Source organism: Mytilus edulis, chromosome 10 (assembly GCF_963676685.1).
Source record: "Mytilus edulis chromosome 10, xbMytEdul2.2, whole genome shotgun sequence".
Classification (NCBI taxonomy): domain Eukaryota; kingdom Metazoa; phylum Mollusca; class Bivalvia; order Mytilida; family Mytilidae; genus Mytilus; species Mytilus edulis.
The window spans coordinates 41,317,770-41,345,740 of NC_092353.1; the positions used below are offsets into that span (position 1 = coordinate 41,317,770).

The following is a 27,971-nucleotide window of genomic DNA, read 5'->3' on the forward strand; positions in this document are numbered from 1 at the left end:
TTTATTTTTTCATCAACATATCCGGGTCGGCGGCGAATTTGTATTTTGAAAACAAAGTTAAATATTTAAGCTCAAGTTACACTTGCCAATTGTTAACTTATGTAAGTTCCAAATCAGAAGCATTTTTACAAACATATAATTTAAATTCATACACAGAAAATGCAAAAAGTTTTTATGATTAAAAATAGAAATGGAGAAAAAAAAAAAAAAAATCCCACAGGATTTTGGGGCATGTGGCCCCCCTCAACTTCCGAAGCAAGGTTGTCGTCTCTCTGGACATTCCCGAAGTCCTGCGTAGTTCCGACACTAAACACAGTGCTCACGCTACCAGGCGACTTGGGCTTTCCCCGACCCCCAAAAGCGAAGTCAAGTCTCGCTTTCAGTCGCTTCCGTCATCGGACATTTTCAATTTTTACCAAGTTGATGAAACATCAATTTTTTATTGATAATTAAAGAAATTCAGACATAAACGATTCATTATCTTTAGAAAAGAGGTTGAAGCATACACCTTATCGCTATTTGTCCGCCATTGCTGGAAATCACACAGGTTCCCGTAAAATTTTGACGTCATAAAACAAAATGTCTGACGCCACAATGGAAAAGTGATTGTTGTTGACGTCAAAAGTTCAAGCGGACGGGTCAGCCGGGAATAGCGATAAGGTGTATTGTCTTCGCAGTGTGTAGCAGGTTATTTGATAAAAATACAACTTTTTATCACTTCATGCATTTTCGCAAGTTCCGGTGCTTGTTACTCGAAAAACGTACATCAACCTAAATTTCGGCGGCAAAATAAGTTTGTTACTTCATTTAAATGTGATAAAAGTTGCCTCCAGTAAATGTTTAATCCATTTATTGTATTAAAAACGTCATGTTCCTTTTCAAATAACTTGTCAAACATCGTTTATTTTTGTAAATTTTCTTGCATTCGTCCGCCATTGACCGATTTCTAAACTACGGATCTGAACCGGACCAGCTATGACCGAAATCCGTACTTTTACAATAATAACTACGGACGCATGGACGGAACAGCTGACAGAAGAATATTGATCCCAAAGGGGAAAATTACGCATTCCACACACATTAAGAGACTTTTGGTTACATCTAATTGATTGGTGTATATAATTCCCTATAGTGCGGTGACAGAAGTGTAAAAAGTCGTCTAGATCGCGAGTTTAATCTCCCCAAATAACACATGGCTAAAAATTGTCTTAACTTAAAGACAAATATGTCTTCCTTAGTTTTTGCCCTGTCGTCAGAGTTTCGTACGGTCACTTTTTTCTAAAAAGTCGTTTTAATGACTGGTAGTATATTGGAGAGTTTCAACCCCCCTTTTTCAAAATGAAAAAATGTGTATGTTTGCTTACATTTAATTGAAATAGTTTTTCCTGAAGTTATTTTTATATGTCAAAATATTCCATTCAGTATTTTATTTTCTTCTAATCTATAAAATTTGCGAACTTTAGACTATTTAAAATTGAGGTAATTTTAATTGCAAATTCAGACTCAAACTTTAGTTTTCTCTTCATAGTAGTAATAAAAATTATCCCATAATATTTTAAGCATATAATATTTAATAAAACTAATTAGTGATAAAAATTTCGGAGCCAAAATATGAAAAAAACTTAAGAAATCAATGGAAAAAGAATGGAGAAAATATCTGCAATTTCAACACGGAACTCAATCACTTGCCTTCCGTCACATTTTGTGTATTAGTCAATAATTTGCTCTCAAATGATATATATGAAATTACACATTTTTCGCTATTATATACACATATTTTCAATTAAAGTGCACTGATATATGCCACATACTTTGTTTGTATATGTTTATATTCTATGTTTTTTCGTTATAAAACATCAAATATACTTTGTCAGAAAAGTCTTATTGTAAAATCAAAATAATTGACGGATAGTTTCAGTAAATATTCCGTGATATGTCAAGTCCTTTGCAACTTGCTCCATTAAGTTCAAAGAAAAGACAAAAGTCGTTACATTTATTCAGTGCATAATATGCAAAAAAACAAACCTCGATTGAAATATTGAGTCAATTTACCAGTTTAGGGAAGTCAATTTTTGTATCTGCATTGCATAGAAGATTGGATGAGGTGAACATCAAGCTGTTTCATGCAATAGATGTTAATTTGAAGAACTCCGTGCAGGCAGTTTATCATCGTTCATGCTACAAAACTTACACAAGTAAACATATTTCTTCCCTTTTTTAGAGCGAGGAAGCTTCTAGTCTAATATTTAATGACGACATACAATTACCTGACTGTTGTCCCTCAGTTTCGAGTATTTGTAAACGTTCTAGAATGCAGTCGTTAAACTGGAGCGCTTGTATATTTTGTTGCAACAAAACATTTTAGAAAGATAAAAAATTACTCAAGTTTGAATCCGATGAGCGTATTAAAAATGTTTTATCCGTGTCAGATAAAGTTAAAGTTGAAATAGTTTCCCGTCCATCTTTTAAACTTCAATCACTCTGTCATTTTGGTTGCATTACAAATTATTTGCTAAAAACGTAAAATAAAATTCAAACCCGTGGAAGCAGATATCTCAAAACACGATACTGCTTTTAGTAATTTTATTTTGGCTATTGACAATGATTTAATGGTCATTCCTCATGACACCGTTACTCGATAAATATAGATCATTTCTTCCGGCTGATTCTAATTTAAAATATTCTACATGTAAAATGCAGTATAAACCAATTTATTTCTATAGACATTCAGTTGTCAAACAACTTCAACAAGTTCAAGGCAAATATAACATAATATTTAGTAGCAAAATAACTATTTAAGATGCCATATAAGCTTCTAGTCAATTAAAAACTGACCTCAAAATCTCAATGTCAACTGTATAATAGACACAAATAACGGACAGATATTTCATTCCGCTGCAAGTTTTCTTAGAAAAGACATCGAAACTCTAAAGAAGACTACCCAACTTCGGATGAATTGTCTCTTCCTTCTTAATTCAGCCAATGCCTTCATATTTATTGCAATTCATTCTATGTTTACTCAATGAAGATGCATACAGCCAAGACTATTCTCAGGAAATGGCATCAGAGAAATTGTGGAAATGCTAAGCAATTGTTGAGACAATCGGTTTTTGTTTACTTCTTTTCATTTAGGATTGGCTTTACAAATGTACTATGAGTTTGGTTCAAAACACCTTGTTGAAACATTGAATGCCAATGGATTTTATGCTACTTAAAGTAAAGTGCGACGCTATCTAATGTGTTGCCAACCATGAAATTGAGCGAATTCAAGATAGTGTGTACGTCTCGTATAATGTTTCCCCAGCATCTTTGCAGACAAGCATATGGATGTCATCACACCTTCCTAAACCCCCTTTTAGATCTCTTTTAAAATCTTGGATGAATTGATAGGGATGGTTTGAAGCTGGTACTTTTTTAGGAACAAATGTCTTCGGACTTCCTACAATACCTTGTCTGTACTTGTAAAGAAAAACTCAAAATAACGTGTTTGCTTTGAGCAGAACCTTTCATGTGCATGAGTGAAATGTGTAGAACTATTAAAGCATGTCTTGTGACGGTTGATGAAAATGAAGATGATGGAGATAACGGTTGATTTGGTATAAAGCTTGTTGCACTGGTACACACGGTTCCAGTCCCGAGGTTAGGGGAGTGTTGGCGTGCCCTTAAAAAAGTTAAACCCCGCCAATATCTGTATTTGTCTGTTTCAAGTCACGAGACGGTAATGCAGTGTTTGTCGTTTGTTTCTATATACTATATTTGTTTGTTTCTTATTTATTTTGTACATTAATCAGGTCGTTAGATTTTTTGTTTGTTTTACATTATTCATTTCGGGAATTGAAGACTATGCAGTATGAATTTTACTCATTGTTGAAGTCCGTACGGGACCTATAATTGTTTTATGTCTCATTTGGTCTCATTTGGAGAGTTGTCTCATTTGCAATCATATAACATCTCCTTTTTTTTATAGGGAATACTTTTGAAGTTTGGGGTACGTTGCAAGTGATAAAAGGGGGGATATAGTTACAAAACCTATAATGTAATAGATATTAACCAGAGTTAAATACACAACAAAAGATAATACTATGGTAGCAGTAATAATTGTAAAAAAAAAACCCAAAAGCAACGAGTAGTCTATAAAAAAAACTGAAGTATCCGCAAATTCAATTTGAGGTCATATTTGACTGTAGTGTTCTATGGCTTTGGTTTGATGACTCACCCACTATGATAGTTTAAAAAATAATTTTAAAGTATTGTCCTGCATGCCACTTGATTTTTACCTGAAATTGATATCTTTCATAAGGTTAAGGTGCGCTAAACATTTTATAGGTTGAAAACTTGATTTTTGAAGTTTTGTTTATAAAACGTCGTTTTAGGATTTTTTTTGATAAAAAAATCTCAATGATTAAGGTTTATGTATAAAAACAAACATTACTTAAGCCAAAACAGTATCATTTGTATATAGGTAGAGTTTAGAAATAGAAAAAAATGTCAAAATTGAAACCCTCCCAAACATTCACAGATTTTTACATATGACCTTTGACCTCAATTTAAAAAAAATGTGACCATATCAAGTCCTGACGACAGCCATATTATTATAGTACACGATTTCCTCTTTCCAATGATATATTATGTAGGTGTGTGTTCGGTGGGGAGACTAAATTCCAAAAAATCTGCCTTCAGTCACCACACTACTATATTTTTTATGGATTGTTTCAAACTATTGATTAAAGTTGCTTAACTCTGAGACTATTATATATAAATACTAATTTCAATATATTATGGCCCAGCTTAATAACTTTTATATTTTTTTATGAGAAACACTGAATTTCATACACAAGATAATTTTTAATTAAATTGTAATAATGATATATTATAATTTCTTTACATTTTTTAAAATATTTTTTTTTTTAGTGCTAGATATTTAGTTGGAAAAAGTTTCTCACAAGAACCTTAGTAAAACTTAAACAACTTTTAATTTCAAATGTTACTTTAATTTTTTTTTTTTTAACTCAGATATGAATTGAACAATATAAAAAGAACATTATATATATATATTTACATATTATGGCCCTTTATACTATTGTAAAATCCAAACATTGTAGCGCACCGCGAGAATGAGCACTTCTCTTTCAAATCTCACCACTTCTCCCTATCAGTTTCAAAAAGAGAAGTCACTTCTCCCTATAATTCTGAAGTAGTGTGAGCCCTGTAAACATTTAACTCTAGTCTACGTTTAATAAAATGCAAAATTGTAGAAAACATAATATGAGGCAGGCATTACCTGTAAATGGGGACGAAGTCTGTATGAATTATTTTTTTGTAACTTAAATATTTGTTAAAAAAAAGAAACGGAAATACCGTAACGTTTCCGATTTTGGTTCTGTTGTTATGGATTTTAGTTGTGACGTTATTTAAATTATGACGTCATTTGCAATGTAAACAAAGAAACGCTATCATCAGGTAACGTTTTTTCATATCAAGGAATTTTTAAAAATGAAATTGGTATTGCACGTTCCTTCCTATTTTATACTAGACTGATAAATATATATTTTACTCAAAGTTTCATACAAACGAGACCGGAAAAAGGAAGTACATTGTACATTTCTGCGCAGGTCCGGGATTTCAAAACACGACAAAAGAAAATTGAACGATTTTGAATCATTAGTACAATGAACATGATGAAAAATTCGGGAAATTTTGCCGAATTTTTTTTTTTATTGGATTTTCTACTGTTATTGGGGACTTCGTCCCCATATAACAGGTTGGGAACAAACCCCCTATATGGTGATTATACCTGTATAGAGGTCATAGAGGGATAATCCTTCTTTAGAGGGTAAAAATTATTCCTCTATAGAGGGGTATTTTTGTTTGTACTTGATTTAAAGCAAATTAGGGCAGAATGGCATTTTCTAGTTATATTGGCTATAATCTCTAGCATTATATGCATCAACACTTTACTAAAAATTGGGATAACCAGTTTTCTGCTAAAGTGACAAAACTTGCAATCTATTGTATACCTATCTGAACACCTGATTAACAACAAAAGGAATAGTTACCTTTAACTTTCATGTTAAATCTAACAATAGAAATTCTGTTCAGTGAGGCATACATGTAAGTGAGTAGAATTTACCTGATCATCACAGCTTTCAATCATGGTTGACAATAGATTTTATATTTAGTCAGATAAGCATCAAACTGGGCATGTGCATATTAAATTAAGTACATCATTAATTGGTGCATCAACTGTTCCAGGTTACTGCCATAATAAGAAGAGAATGCCATTCTTCCCTAATTTGCTTTAAATCCAGTGCAAACAAAAAAAAAACTCTATAGAGGGATAATTTTTACCCTCTAAAGAAGGATTATCCCTCTATACAGGTATAATCACCATATAGGGGGTTTGTTCCCAACCTGTATAATTTCAAAGGTAAATAAAGGTTATTGAAATTTGAATAAAACAAATCATACATTTTCAGGGTCATTTGATTCCTTTTTTTTTCTTTTTGGGTCTTTAGTGTAAACCACAAAAAGTAGTTCTGACACTAAAGAGTAGTGTCTCTTTGAACAGTCAGAGATATAACTCCATAGGGTTATTACAGAAAATAACTTGCGTGTGTTATTACCGATACTTTTCCTTAAACTTTCTAAATCTGTAATAACATATTTTTGTTATTTGTAAAATTATTTAATCTATAGTGGACTCTTGGGAACTCTTGAGACTTTGCGCAGAAACTAAATGCATAGCCTTGATAATTAATTTTTAAATTGAATTGATACATTTTTGATTAACCATGGTAAATCAATAAGACAAGGCTATTAAGGCATTAACTTAGCTGTGATAACAAGGCTTAGTTATTAAAGGAATGTAGCTTATTATATAAGACACTTGGGAATTACTGAGAAATTTGCACAGAACCTCATTAAATGCTCTAGTCATTATTTCTTACAATAAATGAAAATACATTGTAATTAAGCATGATTTATGTCTGAGCAAATGCTTTAAAGTGATATAGAGAAGCTGTGATAACACCCTTTAGTTACATGTATTACAGGCATATTTTTTCTGTAATAACATAAAGGTGTACTATTCAAAATTGGAATACTATGAACTATTACATCTTTCAATAGTTAAGTATACATAAAGACAATAGTAATATCAATAGAACTTGTATACATTTTAACTAAACTTATGATGTATATTGTCCCTTTGAAACATGTAACATACGTATGTTATCACAGGTCTTTGATTTTTTAGTCCACAATAACAAATGTATGTTATTTTCCTGTAATAACCCTATAGAGTTATATCCCTGACTGTTGAACGCTTGTTGATTCCAAAGAAACTGACAGTTTCAATATCGTGACATCACAGTACAAAATAGCAAGTCCGCATAAACGATCAGTGACGCAGAAAATACAAAATACCGATGACGGCAAGGATTGATTGCCGAGCTTCAGTCCTTGCTTGGAAGTTGGAAATTTTCTACAATGTATAGACATATAACAAGGCTCAACAATCCATTACTAGTCAATTACAATACCATTTTTAGCTCACCTGGCCCGAAGGGCCAAGTGAGCTATTCCCATCACTTTGCGTCCGGCGTCCGTCGTCGTCGTCCGTCGTCGTCCGTCGTCGTTAACTTTTACAAAAATCTTCTCCTCTGAAACTACTGGGCCAAATCAAACCAAACTTGGCCACAATCATCATTGGGGTATCTAGTTTAAAAAATGTGTGGCGTGACCCGGTCAACCAACCAAGATGGCCGCCACGGCTAAAAATAGAACATAGGGGTAAAATGCAGTTTTTGGCTTATAACTCAAAAACCAAAGCATTTAGAGCAAATCTGACATGGGGTAAAAATGTTTATCAGGTCAAGATCTATCTGCCCTGAAATTTTCAGATGAATCGGTCAATCGGTTGTTGGGTTACTGCCCCTGAATTGGTAATTTTGAGGAAATTTTGCTGTTTTTGGTTATTATCTTGAATATTATTATATATAGAGATAAACTGTAAACAACAATAATGTTCAGCAAAGTAAGATCTACAAATAAGTCAACATGACCAAAATGGTCAGTTGACCCGTTTAGGAGTTATTGCCCTTTATAGTCAATTTTTAACCATTTTTCGTAAATTAAAGTAATCTTTTACAAAAATCTTCTCCTCTGAAACTACTGGGCCAAATTAATCCAAACTTGGCCACAATCATCTTTGGGGTATCTAGTTTAAAAAATGTGTGGCGTGACCCGGTCAACCAACCAAGATGGCCGCCACGTCTAAAAATAGAACATAGGGGTAAAATGCAGTTTTTGGCTTATAACTCAAAAACCAAAGCATTTAGAGGAAATCTGATGTGAGATAAAAATGTTTATCAGGTCAAGATCTATCTGCCCTGAAATTTTCAGATGAATCGGTCATCCTGTTGTTGGGTTGCTGCCCCTGAATTGGTAATTTTGAGGAAATTTTTGCCGTTTTTGGTTATTATCTTGAATATTATTATAGATAGAGATAAACTGTAGACAGCAATAATGTTCAGCAAAGTTAGATTTACAAATAAGTCAACATGACCGAAATGGTCAGTTGACCCCTTAAGGAGTTATTGCCCTTTATAGTCAATTTTTAACCATTTTTCATAAATCTAAGTAATCTTTTACAAAAATCTTCTCCTCTGAAACTAATGGGCCAAATTAATCCAAACTTGGCCACAATCATCTTTGGGGTATCTAGTTTAAAAAATGTGTGGCGTGACCCGGTCAACCAACCAAGATGGCCGCCACGGCTAAAAATAGAACATAGGGGTAAAATGCAGTTTTTGGCTTATAACTCAAAAAACAAAACTTTTAGAGGAAATCTGACAAGGAGTAAAAATGTTTATCAGGTCAAGATCTATCTGCCCTGAAATTTTCAGATGAATCGGTCAACCTGTTTTTGGGTTGCTGCCCCTGAAATGGTAATTTTGATGAAATTTTTGCCGTTTTTGGTTATTATCTTGAATATTTTTATAGATAGAGATAAAATGTAAACAGCAATAATGTTCATCAAAGTAAGATTTACAAATAAGTCAACATGACCGAAATGGTCAGTTGACCCCTTAAGGAGTTATTGCCCTTTATAGTCAATTTTTAACCATTTTTCATAAATCTAAATAATCTTTTACAAAAATCTTCTCCTCTGAAACTAATGGGCCAAATTAATCCAAAATTGGCCACAATCATCTTTGGGGTATCTTGTTTAAAAAATGTGTGGCGTGACCCGGTCAACCAACCAAGATGGCCGCCACGGCTAAAAATAGAACATAGGGGTAAAATGCAGTTTTTGGCTTTGACTCAAAAAACAAAACTTTTAGAGGAAATCTGACATGGAGTAAAAATGTTTATCAGGTCAAGATCTATCTGCCCTGAAATTTTCAGATGAATCGGTCAACCTGTTGTTGGGCTGCTGCCCCTGAATTGGTAATTTTGATGAAATTTTTGCCGTTTTTGGTTATTATCTTGAATATTTTTATAGATAGAGATAAAATGTAAACAGCAATAATGTTCATCAAAGTAAGATTTACAAATAAGTCAACATGACCGAAATGGTCAGTTGACCCCTTAAGGAGTTATTGCCCTTTATAGTCAATTTTTAACCATTTTTCGTAAATCTTAGTTATCTTTTACAAAAATCTTCTCCTCTGAAACTACTGGGCCAAATTAATTCAAACTTGGCCACAATCATCTTTGAGGTACCTTGTTTGAAAAATGTGTCCGATGACCTGGCCATCCAACCATGATGGCCACCACGGCTAAAAATAGAACAGGGGTAAAATGTAGTTTTTTGCTTATAAAAACTCTGAAACCCAAATCATTTAGAGGAAATCTGACAAGGAGTTAAATTGTTAATCAAGTCAATATATATCTGCCCTGAAATATTCAAATGAATTGGACAGCCGGTTGTTGGGTTGCTGCCCTCCAATTGGTAATTTTTAAAGAAATTTTGCTGTTTTTGGTTATTATCTTGAATACTATTATAGATAGCGATAAACTGTAAACAGCGATAATGTTCATCAAAGTAAGATCTACAAATAAGTCCACATGACCTAAATGGTCAATTGACCCCTTAAGGAGTTATTGCCCTTTATAGTCAATTTTTAACAATTTTCATTAATTTGGTAAATTTATGTAAATTTTTACCAAATATTTTTCGCTGTTACTAATGGGCAAAGTTCATTATAGATATAATTGTAAGAAGCAAGAATGTTCAGTAAAGTAAGAACTTCAAACACATCACCATCACCAAAATACAATTTTGTCATGAATCCATTTGTGTACTTTGTTTAATATGCACATAGACCAAGGTGAGCGACACAGGCTCTTTAGAGCCTCTAGTTAATTTTATCATGGTTTCTTTTACAGGGACTACAGTTTTATTCCTTTTGTGTGATCTATTTAATATGCAATATTTATTATGTATTTTAAGCTAATAAATACAAGTTAAAAATATTATTTGCCATTCTCTTCACCTACATGTATGTTCACCATGGCAATGTTCACTGAATTCACAAAAGTCCACAAAATACAGATAATTTCCGTGAATATTTCACATAATAATCACGATGACATTTAACCTTAAAATAGTAAGCATTTCATTTATCTGCAAATTCTATTTTAGTTGAAAAATTGCTTTACATAATGAACTGATACTTTCTTAACAGATTTTTCCCAGCAGGGGCAGTATTTTTGCTGTAAAGTTCAAGGTTTCATCTTTCAGATTATGTTATAAAATTCTACTGTTAGCGATAAAAATTTGACTGTTTGGGGGTGTTGAAATTAGTGGGGGTTATCAAAATAATGATTTTTGGGAAGGAAATTGAGGTATGATACCTACATGTAAACAAGTGATTTTTATGTCATTATCCTAGATTCAGTACAAGGTCATCACCTGAAATGACCTGGTCATCCTAGACAACACAGATAATGGTTCTGATAATTTTAGCATCATAATTAGTCCCCGGATCATTAGTATTCTATATTTAAATCTACAATAAAATTAAATCACTTCTTCTAGTGATTAATTTGTACTACTTAAATAGGTGATTATTAAAGAAAGACAACTCTTACTTCCAACCTTTATGTAAATAATGTTACTTGAATCAGTGATTTCGAAAATCACTCATTGAAGTAAGTCCCTTGACCGATGATGTTAATCTTGAATTTCACCATTAGTATGATGAGTTGCAGTAATGTTTTTTTTATTTCAGTTTGTACATGTTTGTTATAGTTAAAGGAAGTCAAGAACCTAAAAAGTTATGGCAGACAGTAATACCAAATTTTTCAGTAAACTGAAAACCGTGTGTAAAAATATTGAACAGGGAATCAGTCAGCTTCAAAGTGAGGTAGAAACAAAAACTTCCAGTAGATCATCTGGAAAAACTGTAATGAAATTGACCAGTCTTAAACAGGAAATCCAAGATATGAAGGTACTTAGTTGTTATAATTTTGGACAAAAGTATATGCACTACATGTACATGTAGCTGACTACTTAAGGTGTCAGAATAAGATGTGGGACAGCAGTCCAACTATACAAACAAACATAACGCATGAAGTTGTCAAAATATCATTATTTGACCTACAATGTACCAAAACAAGAAGTTGATTAACTTGAGGGGTTGTTGAATTAAATTACTTGTACATAAATATATATAGAGAGGTAAATTGTTGGAGATGATTAAGGGGAGATAATTCAAAGCATGAAAAGAAACTTAAAATCTAACTAATTTACTATTACAAGTAAATATTACTTACATCTTCAAGAAAATAAGCTTAAGTTACAATGAATTATATAAGTGATACCCCTGACTGAAAGTCTTCAACAATAAATAGGAGTTTAATCATCCTGCTAAAATTGTAAATAGATTATGTCATGTACTTTTGTAAACTTTTTAAAAAACAAGCAACAGCAAATTAAAAATGAATGAAAAAAAAGACAACCAAACAACACAGATGTTTATACATACATGTACTGTGGATTCATTTATTTTCATGGATACCAATTTTCGTGTTTTGGGGAAAACTTGCATCATCTCATGCAATCATGTACATATTCGTGGATATTTAATTTCGTGGTTTTGGCAAAGTCTTCACTCATCCTGTAGAAAATTTACAATTCGTTGAACATTTAAGTTCATGAAATTTGTGGTTCTTCTGTACCACAAAATCCACCAAAAATTAGTATCCAACGAATATTAATGAATCCACAGTCATGACAGTATACCAAAGGGATATATCTAAACTCATAAGTCAATGAAAAACTGACATTGTCATGGCAAAAAATCACCGAAAGACAAACAACACCTCTGACACATAAATCAGTATACAATTCACATAGAAAACTTAAGGCTGATGAGCGATTAAAAGCCAACCAATAACCTGTGTAATTTAGGGTGCTCTGGAAGGGTATGTAGATTTTTTAACTAAGGCTGTGTAAAACAATACAAATATATGGATTAAGATGATCATGTTTATTTCAGGATTATTTTTTTGTATTCTGTCATGTTTATTTCAGATTGAAGGAAGACAGAAATGTCAAACGTTAGATTTAGAAGGAAAGAAGTTCAATGAATTGATGGAATGCTGTCGTTCTTTGTTAGATATACAAAATCATAAACTTCATAACATTGAAATTTTTATGAATCAATATGGCTACAGAGATTACACTTCAAAAGGTACATTTATATACTTTAAATGAAATTAAGGCTAAGTTCAAAGTGGCAAAGTTGAAATTATCTCTTCAAAAAAAATATATGGTCACCATCACAAGTTGGTTAACTGTTAAGCAGTGGATACTTGTATGTTCCAATAAACCGACTTTCGACTCTTTGAGTTTATATTTTTTCCACAGGTGGCCTCAGAACACAATTATTCTTCCCCTTGCTTACAATGCATTTTTGAATTAAAAACTTTGCACCGCATCAAAAGTGAAATAAATTAAACTGCTTATAGACCATTATTATTCTAATAAAATATGCTTATCCCAGGACAATCCAACCTTTTCTGTTTAGAAACCTATTATCATGCCAGTGATTGGATTTGAATCTTGAATAAATAACAAAGGCTAATTTCTACCCTACTTTCATTTTGTCCAAATCACTTCTTTCACTTTTAGTAATAATTTTTTTCCACATGTTTTACTTATTTCAATATATGTGCAACTGATAGGACCACTTATAAAAAATAGTAAACATTTTAAAGAAAACAGTTGACAGAATACAATCTGTTTGAATAGTAAAATCTCTTAATCTATCCTAACTTTTTTAATTTTGAGAAATAAATTAAAAAAAAGAAATCAAAGTGACGTCATGTGACAGTATTGAAATGTATCAAAATTATGAATTTGTAGAAGACAGCTAGGCGGGAAAAATAATTTAATTGTCCTGATAACATTAATTTAAAGAAAATTCAGATAATTATTCAACATGTTCAACACAAAACAATAAATATAGTCTTGTTTTTTTGTAGAACTAAAGGCAGAAAAACAGGTGGAAAATATTGATGAAAATGATGAAATGAAAGAAAATCAAAAACCGTATGTAATGCAGTTATACTGTAATAGCACTGCCTAGTTCACTATGGAAAGGAGAAAGCATGTTTTATAGTTTCTGTTGTTATTTATTCGAAAATTTTTGGAAAAATTATTTTAATTTAGAGCTTGACTTAAACATTGTTAAAGACAAAAAAAAGGGATTTCAATCAGAATTTTTTTTTGTTCCTGCAGATGATGTAAAAATAAAACAAGTTTGTTCCACATCTTTGAGATGACCATTCTACGAAACAGTTCTATTGCATCGATTTATACTATCACCAATTTATAAATATAGAAGTAGAATAGACAAAAAATGCCCATGAAAATGCAATTAACTTTTATATATCTAGTGGATCCTGGCACTTAAACCTTTTCCAACTGCATTTTGTTTGTACATAGGGTAATTTGTAGCTCACCTGGCCCACAGACCTAAGTGAAATTTTTTCATCATTTGGCGTCTGTCCTTGTCTGTGATCTTCAAGATACACATCTTTGATTTTAATATTTTTAAAAAATCTCCATTTACAAAATGTATTTCGTGTTGAAGGACACCTACGGGTGCGGGAATTCTCACTACATTGAAGACCCATTGGTTGCCTTCGGCTGTTGTTTGCTCTATGGTCGGGAGGTTGTCGCTTTGACATATTCACCATTTCCTTTCTCAATTTTATTAATATGAATTGTAAATATTTGATGTGTATGTTCAATGATTTTTTCCAGATTAACGCCCCCTCAGGAAACACAACCAGACAGAACAAGAACACCTAAAGCAGAAGATTTTGGATTTAGCAGCTATACCCTGAGGGCTATGGAGAGAGGATTTAGTACAATACAACAAGAGCAACCACAAATAAGGTTTGTTATGTCTTAATCATAACAGACAATTTAAAATGTTTGGAATACACAAGAACCAACAGGAACAACCAACAATTAGGGCTATTCCATTAAAATGTATGTGGGAGGGTAGGAAAGGAGTTCAATTATAGTATGTGGGCCATGGGTCTTTTTTCTGTATGCGTTTATTACCATTCTGCAAAATTATCTTAAAAATGGTTCTTGGTTGTAGGAATATTTTGAAGGTCCCTTCCTACCCTCCTACATGTATTTTAATGGAATAGCCTTTGATGTCAAATGAAACTTCAAATTAAAATAAAAAGCTCCGCAGAGGCAGCTTGATACAACCACAGAGGTCAACAAATGGGGTTAGTATTGACACAACACTCAAGCTTGATACAGCTCTGAATTTGAATTGTGAATAAATATTTAACACAGCATAGGTTTCTGACACAGAATGAATGTGGTCTAATGAACTTAAATAATATAAATTTACCTATAATGGTCCAATATCTAAAATCCAAATACATGGATTGATTCAGCATATTAAAGAATCCCAAGAATTCAATATGTTTTCTGGTCTGAGCATCCATTCGTCCATCTGTCAGGTTGTTCGTCTGTTCATCCCACTTCAGGTATTTCAAGTTTTTAGTCAAGGTAGTTTTGATGAAGTTGAAGTCCAATCAACTTGAAACTTAGTACACATGTTCCCTATAATATAGTCTTTCTAATTTTAATGCCAAATTAGAGTTTTCATCCCATTTTCAGGGTCCACTGAACATAGAAAATGATAAGTGCGGATGGGGCATCCGTGTACTTGGGACACATTCTTGTTTCTGAACTATATTAAAATGTCCTTTTTTTCAAAACTATATATCGTCGCTGGGCTTCTAAAATGTTGTAAATTACAAATTTTTCAAGAAAATAATTTCTCACAAACAGGCTTTGAAAATTTTGGCAAAATGCATGCTTCCAAAATGTCGTATGTGAACTTGAACATTTTTGTATACAGCATTGAAATAAAAATGTTGACATTTCTGGATTATCCAAGAACTTAAAATATTTTCACAGAAATAAAGAAATGTACAATTATTTTTTTCCCAAAGCCATTCTACAACGATTTTCAAGTTTTCATACAACATTTTGGAAGCAAACTTTACAAACAACTGACATTGGCAATTTTGTAATATGTCTTATTTCACACATTTTGATTGGTCTAACTGTATGCTATTTTGTGATACCAAAGATTTCCTCCCGCTCAGACCATTTGTGTCAAAAAGTATTTTTAGCCAAAAAAGTCATATACAACATTTTAGAAGCCCAGCGACGATATATTAAAATGACTGTTTCAGCTTGGCACAACAAATCATTTATATAATTTAACCGACTTATCTGCAAAATATGATTGTTTTGGAAGCCCTGAATTTATAAATCCCAATATAAAAACAACCCTGCTATCTTTACAATATACCACAAGCCCTATATCCCAGGCTTATAAAAAGAATACAAGGGGAGACAATGACTTAATCCGTTAATACACTGTATCATTAAGTTTAAAATCAATTTTTAATTCAAATGTTTTTTTCTATTTCATAAAATGAAAAAGTCAAGATTGAAAACAAAATCTGTAGTACAAGGCTAGTATTTTGTTATAATTAAAACTATGAAATAAATTATAACATTTATACCAACCGAAACAACTTTTACACACTAATTCATATTGCAATTTGGATTTTTTCTTCAACAAAACTTTGAATGTTTGATCCATGGGATCTAGTTTTTTTATTTTTTTTTTATTTTAGGGTTGTACCACATTCAGAAGCTAGAATACCCTCCTTATTCAACACAGATGATTTTGTTTCTCTGACTCCCAGTGTATTTGGGAGGCATGTTCCTTTCAACACACCAGGAAAGTACCAAGGTAAAGTTCAATATTAGAAATTAATGTATTGTGATAGAAAAACAAAGGATATGGGATATCAGTACATGAACAACCAAAAAAGAAACCATACAAAAAGCAAGGGAAATAGAATTTCTTCAGAGGCTTTTCAATAACATTACATTTCAGTTATTTTAACCACTTTTTTGATTAAACAAAATAAGTGACAGAGAATGGATTAAAAACATGTTTGTCATTAATAATTTTAATTTTGTACATTTACAATTTGCAAATGGAGAAAATCTGGTGAAGTTGACTGGAAGTAATTGTTACTCAAAATCTGGAATTTTAAGAATTTGAGAGAAAAAAAAAATTCTAGATTTAAAAAGAAATCTTCACCAACCATTTTAATTTTAGGATGGAGACATAGTAGTTTGACAAACACTAATTTTGCTTTATATTTCTTTAACAATAGAATGTGATTATAATGTTCAGCTGATCTTCAAAGAGTTATCTCCCTATTGTGTTATGTACCACCTTAAAGCAAAAAAAACTTTGTAGTACCAACAAAGTTTGCATTTTGACAGACAGGTTTTATTTTAGCAAACATCTTAATATGAAGATTAGTAAAAGCAATCTGCATTAAGTTGAAATTGGTAGTCTAACATACTTGTAAGTGCTGCCAATTTATCATCACCAGTACTGATGTTTTAAAATTGAACTGTTCTTTTGAGTTTTAAATAGTTTCAGCACTACATAGGAAATATAAGAAGAAATTGGATTATTAAACAAAAATAAGATGAGAGAAAAAATACCATGTTATGATGTACTTGATGAACAGGTGTGAAACACCAAGTTCTCTTATTGCTCATTAAATGAACATTATAAAGATTAGTTCTATTGCCAGACGTGAAAAGTCTACAGATACAATGTATTGCAAAATCTTTTTTGCCTGGTGGTCCTTGAAGAAAATCTACTGGTCCTCAATATTATTTCTAATTCAAAATCCTGAAATTGTGTAGGTCCTTTGTAAAATTTGGGGCATAAATACTTAGGACCACTTTTCAGAAATCTACTTTATAGCTTTTTTCATATCCCAGCCTCACATGTAGTTTCTTGGTGAATTGGTATATATTGAGCTGTTGTTAAAAAACAATAATTGTATAGATAACAGGCATGGGGTAATCGTAATCAGTAATCGTAATCAACTGTAATCAATTACATTTTGCAGTGTAATCCTATGTAATCAGTAATCATACCATTTCTGATTACAAGTAATCGTAATGTAATCGATTACATTGCCAAAAACAGGTGTAATCATGATTACTTTTAGATTACTTTAAGATTACATTCATATGATTACTTGCTGATTACAAATCTTGTATACTGGTATATAGGAAAATAGTATTTGATAGACAATATGAAAATGTAATGCATAAATAAAATATTCATTAAACTAGTATTCATTATGATGGGACTTTGTTTAATGTGATAAATAGTATCATCAATATAACAAGTTTTGTTTAATCAAGTGTTTTATTTTGTTAACAGTTTACTAAAGGAATTTGCTTTTCAGTGTTTGTGAGATTGAGCTCTAATGATATAAGAGTATGTCTTGAAAGCATTTTTATTCATTGATTGAAAACTTCTGTTATTGACTCCTATTTCATATAAGTATGGCCAATATTTTAATAAAACTACAATGAAATTCAAAAGCAGAAAACATAAAGTTCCAATTTGACTTTGAGGGTCGACATACATAACTGCATGAGCCTTTTTAATTCAAAATGGAATTTAAAATCATATTTCATTTTTTGACAATTTTAATAAATTTTGTTTTCCATAAATATTATGATATAATGTATTCAAAATTTTCAAACAAATTATGACAATTAACCACTTTTAACTTTATTGATATTGCAATTAAGACAATAAAATTTTAATACCCAAGCTCACCTATTGTTTGTTAAAAAAATGGAAGTAGTGATTAACACTTGTAAAAACATTTATGGATGTGTCAATTATGTCCTCACAGACAATAAAACTATACTTAATTGATTTTACATTATTAGTCCAGGTTTTTTGTGAGTTGGGCAGTTGGTTAAAGTTTGTAGAAAAACAAAGTTATATCTTTTACATAGAAAAAGGACACTTGTCTATAGCTATGTTATCAAATTGAACAAGTTACACTGTACTTGTCTAAATTCTTTTAAATATGATTAATAAATTATGACTTTTAAAAAATCACCAAAATTAGCTTTTTCGTGAGGATATAAAGTTATAAAAAATTCTTTAATATTGCAATATACAATGAACATGATGTAATCGTAAGTAATCACAAGTAATCATGATTACTTTAAAGAAAAGTAATCTAATGTAATCAATTACATTTGAAATAAGGTGTAATTGTAATGTAATTGATTACATTTTATAAGCAAAGTAATTGTAATTTAATCGATTACATTTCAAAGTAATCAACCCCAACCCTGATAGATAACTATTTTTTTCAGATGCTAGTCCATCATTCCATGATTTCTTCACACCTGCAGACAAAAGAAAAAACCCAGAACAGCTTTATGGTTCAGATTTTCCGAAATTAAATTTAAATAACAATATGAATATGACAAGCCCAGAAGCTCCAGTATTTCAGACACCAGGAATGAAACATTTTGGACAAAAGGACCATTTTGAAAGGACAGGACCTGCCATTTCCACAATAAACAACTTAAATAGAGCACCGATGAATAGTCCTCAGTTACCAGTGTTTCAAAGTGAGAGTGCAAGAAAGCTGATGGAGAATGGTAGTAAACCTCAAATGGATGTTAAAATTAAATCTAGCAGAGCAAAACTGTATGATGATCTCCCTCAGACACCAGAATTTACAGTCAACCTAAAAGTTAGTAATTCTATTCAAATCCAAAATCACCTCTTATATATATAATAAATAATGTATGTCAGGAATCTTGTTATGATCCCATTTAAAAGTGATTGCTTTCTTGCAATCTCCTTGTCAGTTGATTTTTCTAACAAGATATTTTCTTCACACTTTTCCCCAAAACTTCAGAATCGAATCTTGGCAGTAATAAGTACTCACACGGCCACGGGGATGGATCCAGCCATTTTTAATAGGGGTTTAGACCCCTTCTCTACCCCCCTCTCACATATATCTGTCAGATACCTACAGGGGGTTTGCTTTCAACAAAAATGTATGCATTCTTGTTGATGATTGTCGAATTTTGTATACTAAATGTTAGATAATTGTTGGTCCTTATGAAATTCATGAACAATTATTTTAGACTCACCACTAAAAAGGCCTAGTCATAAATAGTTCTTGTCTATTGTTGAAGATTAAATGTTGATTTTTAAATGCCATTTGGTTGCTGTCTCATTGACAAAACAACCAAATTGACCGTATACATTATATGTGATTCAAGTCCTAACTGGTTGATTTTCAACCCATATATATGGGCGATAGAATCATAACATGAAAAGAATGAATGTAAAACCAGTAATGACATAGCTCATAAACTGTACCTTGACATTAAGTGTAATATTATTGTATTTTATAGAATATTGTTGATACAGATAATGAAATGCCTAAGGAATTCAAGCCATTAGCAGAGAGATTAGGACACGATATAACCAGCAACATTACACCTCCTATGCCTGAGATGTTTTCTGACAGACATTCTAAACTAAATAGTGAATGTAAACAACAGATCAGAGACCTGAGTAAAACACCACCAGCTCCAAAATTTTTATCATCCTATGCAAATAATCTAGTTCATAAAAAATAGACCAAGAAATATGATTGAAAAAAAATATAGTAGATTTTTTATGTGAATATTTATAACAATGCATTTATCTAATAGTATAATAAATATGTATATCGCAATACAAGTTTTGAGCAATGCCATGAATACTGTGGGAACACTGATGTTCCTAAAAGTCAGAATTATGTCTGGAGGGCACCTTCCAACAAGTGGGGTATTGAACAGGTCCCTCATAGATAAAGCAAAAGTCATAAACAATAATGTTAATTCTTTATTAAATGAAATAAAAAAAGCGATCTTGACAGTGTAAAAAAAAAGTTATCCAAACATAATAAGTTTTATACAAGTAGAAAACAACATTTTCTGTCAACTAAAATCATAATGACACATAATTGACATTTTCACATATTTTGACACAATTTTTACCATTATATGTATAATATAAACAAAAACAGTATCCTACGTTCTGTCCGTATGTATTTAAAAAAAAAAGCTTTTTGATTAATTTTGATTTATCATTAGTTTGAAATATTCTTTAATATTTAGATTAAATTTATAGTAAAAATTATACATGAATCATTATATTATTTTACTGATTTGCTTTGAAAAGAATCTTTCTGCAACACTATTTTTTGTCCTTATTCTGACCAAATGTGTACATGGTGTACATGTTGTACAACTCATTTTTTTATGAATAATTGTTATTTCAACATGTTTAAAGTATAGAACAAAAAAGAGTAAAAATAATCTAAAAAGTATTTTCATTTTGATTGGATATAAGTTTTGAGCTAGACAAAAACCATCTTGAAAGACAATATTATCATATTTTTTAAAGTTTAAAATTCCACTATAACTGGCAATTTACACAAAAAGCAACAGAAATTATTTAGATATAGACAATAAGTTGATATAAACAGTCAAATTTAAATATTTTTTTGTTATCAAAATCTACAAAAAGCAGGAAAATGAACAGTAATAATTCACAAGAACCTTAATTGTTTTTTCTGCTCAAGTGTCTGCCTTCATGTGTTACCATAGAAGCAAATAACTTTAAATCAAAAGTCCAACAAATAAATATATTATGCATTTGTTAAAAAATATCTTATGGCATTTCCCCAAAGCAGAATAACAATATGAAGTATTGAAGCACTATTCCTAATGAATGGCTTGTTCTACAGTACTGTATTGCATTTAAAGACATGTTTACATATCTTTTGTCCCTGAAATGTGTATTTGTTTTACATGTACTAATAACTTACTACACATGAAATAAATTTGAGAATGGAAATAGAGAATGTGTCAAAGAGAAATTGTCCTGACTAAAGAGCAGAAAACAGCCAAAATGTATACTGATTGTCTATTTTGAATAAACATGATAAATACATGTGTATATCTAAACTAAAATATCAAAACTGGTGACATGTGGAGAAGAATATTGGAATTAAAACTTTTTTTTCATTCACAATTGATATCAGAAGGTGAACATTGTACAAATGTATAAAGTATTGAAATTTAATTTCTCAAGTATATATTATTTCATTTTCTAAATCAGTTAGATTTCCTCTTGTTAATGAATTGTGAAAGCAGCTCATTTAAAACATGTTGAAAAATGAAAAAGCTAAACATGGAATGTACTAATGAGATTTTTGTAGAGATTTCTTTCCTAATTACCCCCTCCCCCCCTTAATTTTCCTTTCATTACCTTTTTGTTTTGCCTATTATTAACAAGTTTGCCTTTTTCACTTACAAATTATGAAGTTTTAACATTTATTTTGTATCCTAATATGAGATTTTTTTTCAAACAAATAGGTTTATACATGTGTTATGCTATTGCTGAGAAGGCTTAAAATATCTATAAAGAAGAAAATTTACCCTTGGCTTTTCAAACCCTGATATAAAAATATTCACACTAGCACTTATTTTTGCTGGACTCATATATAAATAACAGTAAGTACAAAAGTATAACACAAGAATCCTTAACAAAAAGTCAAATATAAAATTTTCAGTAAAAAAGATTGAACACATCTATAAATAAAAATGCCTGCCATACTAAATAAATGGAGAAATAGATGCAATCTATTACAAAAACCTATTGATTGTCCCACATGAATAATGGATTTCCCTATCTAGACTTTTTTTGTAGCTAATAAGTTCATTTTCTACATGTTTCAAAGTTTTCCATAAACCAATCACATGACTCCTTCACAGCTGAAATATAAAAGATCACAAATGAATGAATGGGTTAATAACTATGTATGTAACAGCAAAAATACAATCTACTGAACAAGTATTTTGCAATGGTTATGTAATGGTTTTTAAATTTGATATGCCATCAATGCAGATCTTGGGTGATGTTTTTGTGTGCTTATATTTTCACCAAGCATAAATAGAAAAAAGTTAAGCATTGTTTAATTTGTCACGTTCCGTACAGTAATGACCTAGAATAGATATGTGCAGTCTGATGCATCCTCAAAACCCCTTCAAATAGATTTAAGTTGTTTTCAGTCAGGGAATGAATTAAGAAATAACTGTATTGTATTTGAATCTTAAAGGACATCTATCTGTAGTTTTACTGTCGCAAATTTAGTTTACCTGGCAACGCGTAGCGGAGACAGGTAAACGGGTATTTACGACAGTAAAACTACCGATGGACGTCCGAAAAGCTTCAAATACAATACAGTTATCTCTATTCTAATGCAAAACAAGTTCATAATTAAATTTCAATCATTATTTCAGTGTAAAATCTTCATTAAAGAAAATTCCGCGAAAATTTGTTATCTTCTTTGGTCCCTACACAAGGTGACATCATAGGTATGCTTCCGGCGCCAAACATAAACACCTGACGTTTTTCTGGCTTCTGTGCCGCTTCAGAATGTAATCAAATTTGACAAAAAGAAGATTTTTAGGTGCAACATGTTAGTTTTTTTGGCTTATTATTGTAGAAATTACACATGTCAATACATTCAGCAATTCAAAATGTCGGCTTCCTTAGTTAGGGCTGTTCCAGAAAATACTATGTCCCCCCCAGGGACGGCACTTTTTTTTAACCCCCACCACCCACAGAAATAAAATTTAATTAGAACAGCACTTCCTTTGCATTTTGGTATTTCAAATACAACCACCCACATAATATTTAAAAAAATTGCCTTCCCTGGGGGGGACATAGTATTTTCTGGAACAGCCCTTACAGACAAGGAGATAGAGAATTTTACGCAAACTGTCATCCAATCAGAACCATTGATACAAAATAAATGCATTAGAATATTCCATAGGAATACAAATGTGCTCCTGAGAATTAGGAGTTATACGACCATATTGGAAATTTTTTACTGTAATTTTACCTTATAATTGCATTTTTTTATTTTTATGAGGTAGTTGGGCTTAAGGTGCACCCTGTCTGAATCAGAAACTGAATAATAATTGTAAAAGTATAGAACAATTTTGTCGAGATTTATTTTAAGCATATATACTGAATTTTTAATAAATGCAAGCAGTTACTTTTCACAGAAATGAAAAACAGATATAATGTTTTACCTTGATCGAATGGAACAAAGTTGAAATCAGGTCGGTACTTCCTCAGTTTACCATTGCTAGCGGTTTTCTTGAACTGTCCATCAGATTTGGATGTGTCATAAACAACCTCTCCCTTGAAATCCATGGCCTTAATTACTGCTTCTGCTGCCTCTTTTATACTGACTTCATCTTCCTCCCCAACTGTAAATAAATATTATATTACTTATATCTAAAACATGTTCTGCAAATTCAGAAATAATTGTTTCCATTCATTACTGTGATTTTTTAAGAATGGACAAAAGTATAATCAAATTAATTAAAACCTCACAATAATTTCTTAATTGACAGTACTTAAATGAACCAGGAGTTTTGGAATAGAAACTTTTACTAATCTGACTAGCAAAACAGAGGTTTTAACATTATTGACATAACGTAGTTTGCCATTTCAAAACGCAATTGCATTCTGGAAAAATATATCATAACATATTGCACAGGTAGATCAGTATGCAGAGATATCAGAATGAGAGTTCTTATTATTGTAATTCTTACCAAGTAGCCTTATTCCCATTAAGTTTTGGTTTTACATTATAATAAGGCCAAATAAAAATATATGTGTGGTTCCAGTTACATACTTTTAAAAAATAGGGTCGGTAGGTCGGCAAATTGTATTTATTTTTTTTTCTAAATTTTATTTTGGATTATCAAATTCCGGAAAAAAATTGTGTTTACCGAAATTGTTTCCGGTATTATATATGTCAATAACAGAAGTTGGCCATTTTAAAAGTGTTTTGTTGCAAAAAAAAGACAGCCATTTACCTTTTTAGTTAATTTTGTTGCATTTTGACAACAAATTGTTATGAATTCTTGCATTTTATCAATAACAGATACTTCTGATGGAAATTCAGATGACAGAAATCTACAAATTTTATTATTTTAATTCACAATGTTCAAAATTTGATTTGTGAAAATTTCAAAATGAAAAAAAAAAGTTCTAGGGTTGGGGGGTCTAAACTAGGGTCTGTCGGGTTACTGGAACCACACATATATTTTTATTTGGCCTAACAATAATATCAAATCAAGTCATATTCACTTTAAGCCCAGTTATTTCATGTATAGGTCACTGTGTATTCAGTACCGTAGGATGCCAATTTTAGTGCATTCAGTATTTCAGATGTAGGGAAAACAACAAATTACTGATATTTTGATAGGAGCAAATTATGAATCAACTAATTTATAAAACTACGGTTCAAGCTCTTGAAATAAATTTTTTTCCCAAAGATGTCATTTTTGTCGAGACTGCAACTTTTGTTGCAGAAAGCTCGACATAGGGATAGTGATGGGGCGGCTGCTGCGGCGTTAGCTCACTTCTTAAAAGCTTTATATTTTAGAAGGTGGAAGACCTGGATGCTTCATGTTACGAAGTTTTTGTCAGTTACATGTCCAATGTCCTTGACCTCATTTTCATGGTTCAGTGACCACTTGAAAAAAAAAGTTCAAATTTTTTGTAATGTTGAATTCTCTCTTATTATAAGTAATAGAATAACTATATTTCATATGTGCGTACCTTGCAAGGTCCTCATGTCTGTCAGACAGTTTTCACTTGACCTCGACCTCATTTTATGGATCAGTGAACAAGGTTAAGTTTTGGTGGTCAAGTCCATATCTCAGATACTATAAGCAATAGGGCTAGTATATTCGGTGTATGGAAGGACTGTAAGGTGTACATGTCCAACTGGCAGGTGTCATCTGACCTTGACCTCATTTTCATGGTTCAGTGGTTATAGTTAAATTTTTGTGTTTTGGTCTGTTTTTCTCATACTATATATGCAAAAGGTCTACTATATTTGTTGTATGGAATGATTGTAAGGTGTACATGTCTAGCGGGCAGATGTTATGTGACCTTGACCTCATTTTCATGGTTCAGTGGTCAAAGTTAAGTTTTTGAGTTTTGGTCATTTTATCTAATACTATATGCCATAGGTCAACTACATTTGGTGTATGGAAATATTTTATGATCTTTATGTCAGTCGCGCAGGTTTTATTTGACTGTGACCTCATTTTCGGGGTTCATTGCACAGTGTTAAGTTTTTGTGTTTTGGTCTATTTTTCTTAAACTATAAGTAATGGGTCAACTATATGTGTTGTATAGAAGCATTGTTAGCTGTACATGTCTGCCTGGCATGGTTCATTGGTTTTTGTTTAGTTATCTTGGTTAATGTTAAGTTTATGTGACAGTTGTAATAAAGCTTAGCTTTATACTTAGGACTATCAACATATCAATGATTAGTATAGAAGGCGAGACATTTCAGCGTGTGCACTCTTGTTAACTTTATCACAGTCATGACAGTTCTTTCAATTACCTGATAAAATAATTGGATCTATTTCTTGATAATTTCTAAGAACCCAGATCATTAGTCTTGCTAAATCTCTGGAGTAAATAAACTGTCTCCTTGGAGATCCTGTCCCCCATACAGTAAAGGGGGTGTTGTTCTCTGGAAAAACAAAAACAATATTTTATATTTAAGAAAATACATATTTTATTAAATCATTCTTGTGTTACAGTAAATAGATCTAGACCCACTGCTTAAATACAAACAGCTAAAAAGTCCAAAAGACTTCTATATTAGTCCATTTAATAAAACTTGTATTAGATAATTTACAGTAGAAATAAAATATCACCTGTATCAGCAATGGTCCTATGGGAAAATTGTAATTCCAGGAAAAGCATAACTTTAACATTTGTATCAGGTTTTTGGCATTGAGCATCACTGATGCCAATAATCGTAAAACACGCATCTGGTGCATTAAAATTGATACCGTTAATGTTCATGATGTTATGTTATCTATGAAATACATGTAAAAAATATACTCTTGAAGGAAACACTATAAATTTCAGTTGAAAAGGAAGCAATAAAAGGACAGTCAATAGAATTGAGATGTTATTTTATCAAAGTATGACTAAATAGACAAACAAAGACATACTTTTAGCCATATAAATCTTATGAATCAATCCTGGTAGTACATGACCATCTTCCAAGTTGAAATTGTCATGTGGTCCATAGACATTGGTTGGGACTACTGAAGTAAACTGACAACCATGCTGCTTGTTGTAAGCTCTGAAAAAAAATATAAACACATGGTAGAACATGTAGAACTGAAGGTTAAGATAGGTCACTTAATTGGACAGTTTACACAGCTAGCTGAACTTCCTGCTCATGAAAGAATTCGTAATTTGCCAGTTTTTCAAAGGCAGAAATGCCAAGATTTTCCCCATGAAAACGTCAGGCCGCCAGAGAAATGACAGAAAAGGCAAGGGCAAGGGCGTCAACAAAGCGGCGGGCGCTGCACCCTGTTCAAATTTTCTAGCTAGAACACTGTCTGTAATCCCTTTGTTGAACCTGTTTGAAAAACAATCTTGAGGGTATTGAGAAATGTATATTTAATTTAATCATACATGGCATCTAGGGGAGGTAATTTGAATTTGCCTGTGGCTGTGTAATATGATGATGTACAAGTTTAAAATGCCTGCACATCTCCAAAATGTTTGTTCTAGATGGCAACTCTATTTTCAAATTGCCTTCCATTGGAACCACGTACAGTGAAACCTGTTTAAACCGAACCTCATCGGGACTTTAAATGTGATTCGGTTTTGAACGATGTTCTGTTTTATCAGGTTCATAAAGCATATAATTTGATATGACAGTGCTTAAGAATATGTTTGGTTTATACAGGTTTTCAGATTATGCAGGATTCGGTTTAGCCAGGTTTGATTGTATGTTTGAAAGGAACAGTCCTAATCACACCAGATAAGTGTTCACAGTGGTTGTCGTTGGTGGTGTGGGTTATAATTGATTTTCGTTCTCCTTTTTTATATAGATTAGACTGTTGATGTTCCTGTTTGAATGCATGGTTTTTCACCAGTCATTTTTGGGGGCTTCATAGCTTGCTGTTGGTTGTAAGCCAAGGTTACATGTTGAATGCTGCACTTTGAACTGTAATGGTTTGCTTTTAAAAATTGTGACTTGGATGGAGAATTGTCTTGTAGGCACTCATACCACATCTTCTTATATTTATGAAATAGAGAAATCTTGTTATTTTATAAAACATACAAAAATTCATATTTATTATTTATAAATATATGATTTATACCTATTCTGTACATCTATCATTCTTTTGGAATAGGAATATCCAAAGTTAGAGTCATGTGGAGGACCACTGTGTACCTGGAGTTAAATAAAAGGTGGAAGTTACTTTATAATGCATATACAATGATATTTGGCTGTTCATCACCACTAAAAATAAAAAATACAAAATAAATTAAACTTTCAGCGAAGCCCTAAACAGATACTTACTGAAAAAATCAAGATACTTTCTAGACACTACAGATATTGACTCTTTAAAATAATAAATACCA

At 31.6% G+C, this 27,971-nt stretch overlaps 2 protein-coding genes across 3 annotated transcripts in view; one reads left to right on the forward strand and one right to left on the reverse strand.

The window, feature by feature from the left end:
- Positions 1 to 21,626, forward strand: LOC139491184 (uncharacterized). The gene is made up of 8 exons (XM_071278657.1): positions 1 to 101; positions 11,238 to 11,456; positions 12,542 to 12,701; positions 13,495 to 13,561; positions 14,279 to 14,413; positions 16,195 to 16,313; positions 18,782 to 19,167; positions 19,841 to 21,626. The coding sequence occupies exons 2-8, from the start codon at positions 11,286 to 11,288 to the stop codon at positions 20,066 to 20,068; spliced, it is 1,266 nt and encodes a 421-aa protein (XP_071134758.1). The 5' UTR covers positions 1 to 101; positions 11,238 to 11,285; the 3' UTR covers positions 20,069 to 21,626.
- The window catches only part of LOC139491185 (GDP-L-fucose synthase-like), a 13,683-nt gene continuing 6,011 nt past the window's right edge, over positions 20,300 to 27,971 (reverse strand). For both annotated transcript variants that reach the window (XM_071278658.1, XM_071278659.1), the window contains exons 5-9: positions 27,707 to 27,780; positions 26,540 to 26,673; positions 25,918 to 26,049; positions 23,579 to 23,758; positions 20,300 to 22,252 (exon numbers count right to left, since the gene is read on the reverse strand). In XM_071278658.1, coding sequence (XP_071134759.1) covers positions 22,197 to 22,252; positions 23,579 to 23,758; positions 25,918 to 26,049; positions 26,540 to 26,673; positions 27,707 to 27,780 — 576 coding nt within the window. In that variant the 3' untranslated portion in view covers positions 20,300 to 22,196. The remainder of the gene's footprint in view (positions 22,253 to 23,578; positions 23,759 to 25,917; positions 26,050 to 26,539; positions 26,674 to 27,706; positions 27,781 to 27,971) is intronic.

Coding starts and splice junctions, on each gene's coding strand:
- LOC139491184 (XM_071278657.1), top strand. CDS start 11,286: ATGGCAGACAGTAATACCAAATTTTTCAGTAAACTGAAAACCGTGTGT. Junction 13,562..14,278: donor ATGAAAGAAAATCAAAAACC/GTATGTAATGCA, acceptor GATTTTTTCCAG/ATTAACGCCCCCTCAGGAAA. Junction 19,168..19,840: donor AATTTACAGTCAACCTAAAA/GTTAGTAATTCT, acceptor TGTATTTTATAG/AATATTGTTGATACAGATAA.